Genomic DNA, 10,696 nt, shown 5'->3' with positions numbered 1-10,696 from the left:
CACGCCCAGTTGTACTTTTACTTTTCAACACGCCCAGTTGTACTTTTGCAAGCCTCATTTGCATAAATACGAAAATGGTCATAACTTGGCCAAAAATGCTCGTTTTTTAAAAATAAAAACGTTACTGTAATCTACATTGCAGCGCCTATCTGCTGCAATAGCAGATAGGGGTTGCAAAATCTGGTGACAGAGCCTCTTTAAGGACACTTTTTGTGCCTCAAATTCCAATAGAACAAAGAAAAAATTCTTTATTTTCAGTCCTCCGAATAATCAACAATGTTGTTATTCAAAGGGAACCTGTTACTAGGTTTGGAGGTACTAAACAACCATTATGTAGCTTGGGTTTAGTGTTCCATACCTCCCCAGATTGAAACCGTCCATTTATACAATAGTTAATAAAAAGAACTTACATGTTACGGAGAGACGTCCAGCTGCATCGGGCGCACATGAAGCCAAGGACAGTACACCTCGCTTCATTGTGCATGCGCGGTGTACTGTTTTTGGCTTCATGTGTCCTATGGACATGCACCCGATGCCGCTCCCAGATTGATCTCAGTAACGTGAAAGTTATTTTACCAACTACTCCCTAAGGCCCCATGCACACGACCATAAAATCGCCCGTTATTGCGGTCCGTAATAACGGGCCCATTAATTTCTATGGCCGACGGACACCTTCCCGTAGGTCTATGGAAGGGTGTCCGTGCCGTAGAAACTGGCCGAATATAGGACATGTCCGTACTTTATAATGGGAGCACGGCCCGTAAAAATGTCCGGCTGCCCGTGCCCGTAATTACGGGCATGGTCGTGTGCATGAAGCCTAAACGGACGGTTTTGACGTGTGCAGGTTTGGAACACTAAAGCCCAGCTGCATAACGGCATGCTGGTGGTTTAGTGACTCAGAACCTAGTGACAGTTCCTCTTTAAAAAAAAAAAAAAAAGAAATTGCCAATGTGAAAACCAGCAGTACCCCAAGGATGGGCTCCCACATAGCGTAAATGCTGCAGAATTTCTGCAATTTAATTCTGTTCGGACATTCCACAGCATTTACAGTAGCTGCAAAGTAAATGAGATTTAGAAAATCTCATACCCATGCTACAGAGGAAAAAAAAAGCAGAGAAGTCGTGCGGAAGGTGTTCTGCGGTGTGAGTTTAAATTCCGCAGCATGTCAACTTATGCTGCGGGTTCTGTGCGGAGATGCTGTGTGTTTGGCCCATAGACTTGAACAGGGGGCATAAATTCTGCAACAATTTGCTTTGTTGCTGTTTTTACAGCGTTTACGCAGAAGAAATGCAGTAAAGACCGCTGGAAATCCACAGCTGCACATATACTTTGCACAATGTTTAACAGTTCATCTGCAGGTAAAACTGCAGCGTTTCTGAAGCAAAAACTATTTCACAGATTTTCCAGCGTGTTTTTTTTATTTTTTATATTCCACTGCCGATTTTCTGTTGCAACGTTTACGCTACGTGGGATCCCAGCCTAACGATTTAAAAGACTGTGCCGGGTACCATAGTGAAGTAAGAGGCCAATATTTTGCATATCTGATGCCAAAAGCTCTGAAAAGTATTCCTATATATTTCGTCTCTGCACCAGCAATGGAATTTAGCACTCCTCTTCATGAAAGAATGATTTGATATAATTGCTAATGCAGGACAAGGGCCAAAAATTTGTGCTGGTCACCATACGGAATCTCTCACCTGGGAGGACAGGTACCATATAGAGGGTAATAAAAGAGGAGCGATCGGCTCTCCCGACATGAATTTTTTAGTAAATGCTGGCGTTCCAGAGAAAACAACAATTCTGAACTCTGTTCCTCCTGGAAATGTATTAATAAATTAACAACTGGGTCTTATTACCTTGTCAATGGGGCATGTCTAAACACAGTCTCACACTGTCCAATCAGTGATGACAGTGTCAGACTGAGTAAGGACACTATTGACAAGGGGAATGGTGTCCAGTTAAGTCATTCATAAATTTCTAAAAGGAATAACAGAGGAACGGCACAATGCAAAGTTCCAAAGGTACCCCAATACGGCCCGACGTGGGCAGTGTACATGAGCGCCGATCAGCGAGACAGCTCGTTGATCGGCGCTCGTTTACTCCTTTCACAAGGAGCTAGTTTGGGGACGAGTGCTCGTTACTACGATCGCTTGTCCTCATATATTCCTATCATGTCGGCAACTCATCCCCATGTTTACACAGGGAGATGTCCTGCCGACAACGATAATATTTTCATTGCCCTGTTTACCTAGGCAATTATCGGGAAACAGCTTTCTGTGAACACTCGTTTGCCCGATAATTGGCTACAAAAATTGTACAAAAGGGCCCTAAGAAAAGATGATCCAGAATTGTTATTTCATTAGAAATGCAAGTATTTACTAAAACAAACATATCAGGAGAGCTGATCGTTCATCTTTAATTGTCGTAAAACTTAAGATAATCTTAAGTACCTAGAGTTTTCTTATGGTTTCCATAAAAAAGTGCCAATTATAGCCTGAATGATTTAGATACAAAGAATCTTCCTACGTACAGACCGAGGCTTATATTGAACTGAATATCCATTTGCACCAAGTCAAATTTGCATGACTGGTGAAAGTTGCAATTTTAGGGGAGAAAGAAATAAAATGACATCAAAATATTAAATATCTTCTCTTAATCTAGTATAACACGTAAGAATATTTTTTTTATATAACGATACATAAAGAAAAGCAATAAAAGGAAAATCTATGCAGGCTATATATACTCTGGTCTACTTTCTTAGCAGCATGGAAATATCCATAAGTCAGGTATTCCTACAATATAAACTATTTGACAGTGCAAGAAAAAAAATATTTGATTAAACTGTTTAAAGACTGATAAATATTCTAGGTTATTTATGTAAAAAGGGAAAGATTATACAAAGCCAGCTTTCCTGTATATAGCGGGAAACAAATTAAAGTGTAACAATGCAATATATTCTATGGTTACAGCCACAAGGACCATCATTTAAGGGTGTCATGACCCTTACCTCATCAAAATGGCTACCTGAAACAAAATATCACACAGCAAAATATCAATCACTCTCCGGAGTCAATGGATGGAGGAATTCAGCTGCTAAAAAACCTGTGGCACTGGACTAAAAAGTACTGGCACGGATCTGTTCATTTTAGTTTGGTGCTACACACGGACTGTAGGGGACAGCGTCCATAGAAACTTTCATGCAACTTGCACACAGTTTTTACTTAATATTTGTCATGCAACAGTCGCATGAAAGACAACCAAACCGCATGCACATGCAACTTTTGTGCAACTCAATGTATTCCTATGGACTGCACTCTAGTACCAGATAATGAATAAGTTACTATGTTTTGCAGGTGACCTGGGTACTATAGGGGGGGGGTTATAAATAGTGCTCAGTACGAACTCCATATTCATGAAGCTCACCTGTCACTTTTTCATAGTTCAAGAACCATTTTTAGGTGTGCAAAAAGAGGTATGGCTTGCTGTGCAATTGCTTCGATACAGTTTTCTGCCACTTTTTTTCCCTGAAAAGTAATGGTGAATGCTGCCATGACACTGCACTGGCATACGGTCAATACCCAAGTTTGGATGCTTTAAAAGGACTGTTTACATTTTAAAAAAAAAGTACATTCCAATAATAAAAACCCATATACTTTAGATAGCCAAAAGGAGCCATGGAATCTGGGAATAAACCCAAATCATGCACACATAAGATGACACAAAAATGTAACATTATGGAAGATCATATTCTATATTATTGTAAATGGCTGCTGGGGTATCTCAGGGGCAACTTGGTTGAGTACCTGACCAAGTAGCAAAGAGATTTCTCATATATTAATATTGATATATAGAAGTGGCCTATACTTCCCCTCTAAAGTAAACTAGTTAGTTTAGTTTAAAATGAACACTATCCATACAAAAATATTTCGTTCTATTGCCCCCATTCCTTACAGTGTGCATAGATTCAATTTTGTAATATGTTACCAAACGCTTAGCAAGTCAGGGGCTAGCAGCCACTTTGCTTCTCTGTAGGTATAAACAGAGGCAGTGGCATTGACTATATAAAACATTCACTTACATAGTTATTTACTGTTTTACGGGATTCAATTTATTTGCATTGCTTTGAGGAAATCTACATTTTCAGTTTCCAAAAAGGCAGGCATAGGCAATTTGTGGAATGCAAGTGTCACAACACACCAGATGCCCGCCATTATTCTTTACTCTAACGGGCACGAAAAAAAGGACATACTTGCACCGCATGGATGCTGGAAAGTGTTTCGGTTTGATATTTCGAGTAGCAAACAGACATTCTTTTTATTAGCAGCAGCTATCTGTTTCTTCACCCCACTTACACCAAAGGCAATTCACTGGCCCGGAAACATGTGCAGTTCTTCATATGACCCAACAGTAACGTACATTTTTACCCATAGTAAATGGTAAAAAAATACAACACTAACACTATAATCTACAGGCAGTGAAGCATACTGTATAGCATATTGCAAAAATAAGATAAGAAAGTGGGAATCGATGTGGAAAATTCAAATATTATAACTATTGTGCCATGTCTGGTCAAGTATATAAATCTAGCTGGCACATGCCCTTTTCTGCAATTCTCTAATAAACTTCTATCATGCAAATCTCTTCAACTGAGCCAAACACAAGACAGAGAAGGATATTTCACACTTGTCCTTATAGCCCAGCAGCAAACGATAGTTTACATATGGGACGCAGGCTATAGACAGTCTATAGATATTTGATGGGAAGCTGCAGGAAATTAACTGCTTAGGAATTGATTCGCTCTCACAATTCCTTAATATTTCAGCCTAGGTACCTGCAAACTGGAGCGAAGACGTAAAAGTGCCAATCAAAGCAAACAAATATCTTCATGGGTAGTTTCCATGCTAGTTTATAAGCTGCAAAAGTATAACGCCTATTAGCATATTGTTTATGTGTTTTGTTTTTCTTTTACTAGACAGAGACTAATATGGCTACGAGATATATATGTAAACCATTTTTTAATTAAATAAAAATGGATACATAGATATGTATTAAAACTTCTTGGGGACCAAAAATGTCTCACTGTGCGGCAGACAAAAAATATATTATTATTTCAAGCCTTAAGGGTCTTAAATGGACTTTGGGATGCCCTAAAACGCTTAGCTACAGCTTCCCTGAGTAATAAGTCAGTCTTTATGTACTGCACAGCCTTGGACTGCACTCATTGCAGTGTCTTATTGCCCTGACCACTAACGGAGATATTACATTACATATTCTGTATGCCTTAATGGCAAAGCAAATATACATGAGGGCCTTTGGACATTTTGTTTTTTTTATTCTTAGGGACTGTTCACATCAGCGTTAGTTTCCGTCGGAGGTTTCCGTCGGGTTAATCCCCTCAGTCGACTGCACTATTGAGTTCATTCAAAACGGCGGAACCCTGTCACAACGGTGACAGACGGAAACCATTAGCTAGGTTTCCATCACCATTGAGTTAGATGGTGAGAGAAACGTAAGCGGAGATTTCCGGTTGACTTTCCGCTTAGGGGTTAACCCAACGCAAACCTCAGACGGAACCCCACAGCGGAAACGAACGCCGATGTGAACACAGCCTTACTCCGGTAGGGTAAGGTGATACTCATGCCAATGTTGCAAATATGTATCCTTATAATGTCTATTGCTATGAGATATCCCTAAAGACTTCAAAGTAAAGCTAAACTATGTGATAAACGCAGTGATCTGGACCCCAGAAAGAAAAATATGTCACAGATCAGTGTTATCTACATTTACACACAAACTAAATTCTTCACAAAACTTGGCATGGTTGAAGAGTTTATAGTCTTTCACAACTAAATGATTCTTATAGGAATTACCTGTATCAAAATGTAAATGATGTATGCTTTTTCAACCTAGACACCTACTTGAAAATAAAAGTTAAAAAAATAAAATAAAAAAAAAAATACATATTTTAAGCCTCTTTAGAAGCTGGGCTTGGCAAATCAACATTTTATATTATTCTGTTTTTTTAAAAAGGAAAAAAAAGTCAATGTACTAAGAATTGTGCATCAGTATCAAAAGCTAAACACTTTACACAAATATACAAAAAAGCATGCTGTATCAAATACACCACGTGACAATACAGAATATATCGTCTTTACAGGTGGCTCAGAGGACTACATACATAAGCAATCAATGTATGTTCTGTGAAGCTTTCGGAGCAAGGTGATATAGATTCAGCAAAAACTGTACAATATATACAGGTCAAAAGAAGAAAAAAAAAGTCAGTGAACACAAAATAAAATGGCACCTATCTCAGTTTAGAATGTCAATCTGTAGAAAATAAGATAATTTATATAATTTTATATGCCAAAAAAATATTCTACTTTAAATAATTGTGTATTTACACAACAAATAGTAATAAATAGAAAAACAGAATGCTATTTGCAAAAAAACATACATAATATATAGAGTATTATTACAGCATAGCAATAAATATGAGGGGGTGGGAAATATGAAGCGTAAATAACCATTGGTTTAAATCAGCCTTTAGAAATCAAGTAGGCATGGTTTAATTATTGAAGGAGCGTTCAACCAAAATTAATTTGACAAAAAATATAAATAAGACTGCAAGTATTCGAGAAAGACGTGGGTTGAATCCAACTAAACCCCAACTTTGCCCTCAGTTCAGTGGCAGTCCTACTATCTGAATAATCGGAGACAGGCTGGTTGTTAGGGACACGCTGCCTGACAATTCCACTGAAAAGACTAAAGACCGTAGGGCTCGGGCACACGGTAGAGCCATGAAAGGAGCCTGTACATTCGCATTAGTTGAGCGGTACTGGCTCCAGGTATATGGAGATATTCTCCCCTTAGTAGCAATATTTCTATGGGAGAATAACTCCATACATACAGAATCCGGTGGAGCATGCCAGGATTTCTTCTGTCGGATTTGTACGTATGAAATTTGATTTATAGAAACATACAGCAGAGGCCCCATGGATATCTATGGCAGCCCTATTATGGCTCCATACAAAAACAGGCAGTAATACCACCATGTGCATGAGCCCTTAGGCCTCATGCACACGACCGTAAAAACACCCGTTATTGCGGGTCGTAATTACGACCCGCAATAACGGGCCCATAGACTTCTGTTAGTCACGGGTACCTTCCAGTTTTCTCACGGGAAGGTGCCCGTGCCGTTAAAAAAATAGAACATGTTCTATTTTTTCATTTTACGGGCCGTGCTGCTATGCTTTATAATGGCAGCACGGCTCGCAAAAGCGGCCGGCTGCCCGTGGCCGGCAGTGCTCGTAATTCCGAGCACGGTCGTGTGCACGAGGCCTTAGGCTGTGTATCCTTAACAACCATTCTGTCTCCTGCTGTTCTGCATAAAGCTGGTTGGCAGCTTAGCAGCGGTCACATCATTCAATTCTCCATCTTAAACTGCGCTATTAAATCAGATTTCTTAAAATAAAAATAAAAGAGCAAGTCTGGATATCAAAAGCTACTTCTAGAGCCGAAACTATGCCACAGTTGTGGGACAAGCTACCTGTTGTCCCAGAATTGCAACCATAGCACGTCTGTAGGTGAGTTTACCACAATGCTTCGGCTATGTGATATTTGTAGGTGTCAACAGTGGGATCTACTCTGCAGCACATACCAACCTGGCCTGATATGTACAAAAAAAAATAAAAATACAAAAAAATGACATTACAATAGGTTCTCATATAAAAAAGTTATTGAGTCCGAATTTGTGGTGACATTAAATAAACAAGTTGTTAGATCAACACAAAGTATTCTATGCAGCACAATACAGAAGTATATTTTTTTGCCACATAACAGCAGATGATGTGTATTCCGGTTCATTACCCATAAAATGAATCCCCTAATTTTACTAGGGATACAACAAATATTTCATCAACATTCATGAGGCCTTTCAGTAACAAGTGAATAGACAGGCTACATCCTCTGACACACGAGGGCAGATATCTCAAATGTCTTGTACATGAAAAAGTGCTGTTTAGGGGTTTGCTGGTGATATGCACTTCATTTTCAAGCTGCTAATCAAACCCACGACACTTTTCAATTTGTCTTTCATACAGGGCATCACATGGGGTGCGGCTCGTTAGTCTCATCTGTACAACAGATTTACCAGTGTATGGCAACTTTCTTATAAAAAAGGAGCAAATACAGGGCAGGCAGAAGTGCGGACCCTGCCCTAGTGTAGGAGAGACCACACACACACGAATGGAAAATCACAATCTGTCGTGGCATTTGCCTAACTTTGCCGGGTGCAGCAAATGTACGAAAAGCCTGACCTGGTGGAAAAATTGTGTCCCTCATACGTATTAAAGACTACTAAAGTAAACCTTGCAATATTTAAAAAAAAAAAAAAAAACTGACAGTGCTCACATCGATTTTTTTTCATAGCTCCAAAACCTGTCATAGTATAGATAAATATGACCTAGTGTTTCAGCCATAAAATAATTGTCTTAGTTAATTAAAATGGGAGTGTAAGTAAATGGCTAAATAAAAAATAAATCCAGGCACTTTGCTAAAGCACCGTTATCAATGTTTGGGACACCTACAACACATATTGGTCAGAATGAGCAGCCAGTTGAAAGTCATGCATGTAGAGAGTTATAACCAAGCCATTAGACCGTAGTCAAGCATATAGAAAAATACATATATCAAAAACAAAATAGATCCAGACTTGCTCTTCCTGCCTTTTTACCACAAAAGCAGATATGAGAACGGTCCCAAATGCAACAAAAACAAACAAACATTTGGTTCCTAAATTTTTAGACTTTCGATTTTTAGCCTAAGCCTTGATGAATCAAAATGGTCTTCGAAAAATGGTGTTGTTGCCCAGAACAACCAACCAGAGCTTAGCTTTGCCAAAACTGCACTAGAAACATGAAACAGGCTCTGATTGGATGCTATTGATATAAGGACATTATTTCTCTAACCGGGTTTTGATGCACGAGGCTAACGGTCTGCAATACACAGTTACGTACCTAAATATATTTTCTTGTCAAACTTAATATATTAGGAGTACTCTCTGAAATGAACAGAGCAGACAAAAAGGAAAGTGACCTAGAATGGTTATAAATAATATTGCTCATTCCAGAGAAGCAGTAACAATGAGCAAATTCTATGGGTAAGTCTTTTTAACCACTTCTCGGTGTAAAAACGAAAAAGCATTGAGAGCATCTGGTAGGCTACAGACACTCGGTAATCAAGAAACTGAAAAACATTTTGGTTCAGGACCAAAACTGTTAAGGATAAATAATATTTCTCACAGAAAAAAAATAATTCAGTTGAAAAGGTTTAAATACAACGTTAAGAAATTCTAGTCTATTGCATGGGTGCAGCAGCCTGTTACATTGGGGTGCTGAAATCTCAAAGCAAATGTGTATGGGGTAATTGTAGCTTATCAAAGATTCAAGATGTTCAACAGTATGAATGCTGGAAGATGATCAGTGAATGCATAGAAGAATTTGACATATGTTGAAATACAAGGACGTCTTAGGTTACCATTAATGTACCCCATGGGGCTGGAACATTGTGGAACTTTTTTATGAAAGTACCAAAATAATGGAAAACATTTATGATAAGAACCAATAACACAGTCCAAGATAAAACAAGTAGCAGCATTTTGTATGGTTATAGAGTAGATGTCCAGCAGCTGCCACACATATGGAGACAGAAAGTGCAGTTATGATGTAATGCTGGAGTATATAGAGATTATAAATCTCTCAAGAAACACAAATGAGCCGTGGCCACATACAGGCTCTTTAGAGTCTTATGAGCCAATTAGCAATGACAACAAGGAAAGGACTTGTGGGATACAACTTGTCATGTAAGGTTTACTGCATATTACAGAGATCAAAATCAGTGGGAAACTTCCTTTAGTTAGCAGGACAAGCTGAAAAGTACTTTATGAGCGGAGTGATATCCCATGTTACTCATGTTCGACCCAGCTCTTCATTCTTTCCAGCAGAACCAGTCCCTCCCCATGTATGCAGCACATCAATCTGCTCACAAATAAGTCCAAGCCACCATATAAACCCTGTTTCAAGTATAATGACTTGAGCTGCATGCATCAGTGGGCTGCATCTTCTAGTCCCCATTACCACCCTTATCGGACTTTAGTATCTGTAGCTTCAATTGCTTTATCATCAGCTCCAACTTTTCCCTGGCTTCCCGCTCTCTCCTCAGCTCATCTTGCAGCTCTCTCCGGTCAGCTTCTGCCTGATCCAGCCCCTGCCGCAGTTCAGTCAACTACAGGAAAAACCAAAAACATCACAACATTACTTGTAAGACCACATGAATCAGGGGCACCTTTAAATATCACTCTACCCTGAAATTACCATTCATGTATAAATAGAATGTGAGAAGCAAATATTTACACAGATTATTAAGATGGTGATATATATTAGATAACAGTAGTTGACCCCTTGAATATGGGCACACTCCATACACAGCAGGTGTTCGCTGCAGATTACAGTTGGTACCCTGCTTTAACACCCACTCTAAAATAATTCAGATTGCGGTTATTTAGATGCCACAAGCGTCCGCGGAATCTAAGCTTATCAGCGGGAGTGTCCCCCTCTGTCAACCCATTATAAGTAACGCAGTGTATTGACCAAGCGATCCAATGATCACATGTTTGGCGGTCGGATTTATGGACAAAACG

General features: G+C 39.2%; 1 protein-coding gene across 1 annotated transcript in view; it reads right to left on the bottom strand.

The window, feature by feature from the left end:
- Window positions 1-6,480: 6,480 nt before the first annotated feature.
- Window positions 6,481-10,696, bottom strand: part of SKIL (SKI like proto-oncogene) — a 52,122-nt gene continuing 47,906 nt past the window's right edge. Inside the window, exon 7 of the mRNA XM_075861592.1 lies at window positions 6,481-10,281. Coding sequence (XP_075717707.1) covers window positions 10,120-10,281 — 162 coding nt within the window. The 3' untranslated portion in view covers window positions 6,481-10,119. The remainder of the gene's footprint in view (window positions 10,282-10,696) is intronic.

The sequence above is a fragment of the Rhinoderma darwinii genome, chromosome 4, assembly GCF_050947455.1.
Source record: "Rhinoderma darwinii isolate aRhiDar2 chromosome 4, aRhiDar2.hap1, whole genome shotgun sequence".
NCBI lineage: Eukaryota > Metazoa > Chordata > Amphibia > Anura > Rhinodermatidae > Rhinoderma > Rhinoderma darwinii.
This window is presented reverse-complemented; position numbering and strand designations above follow the sequence as displayed.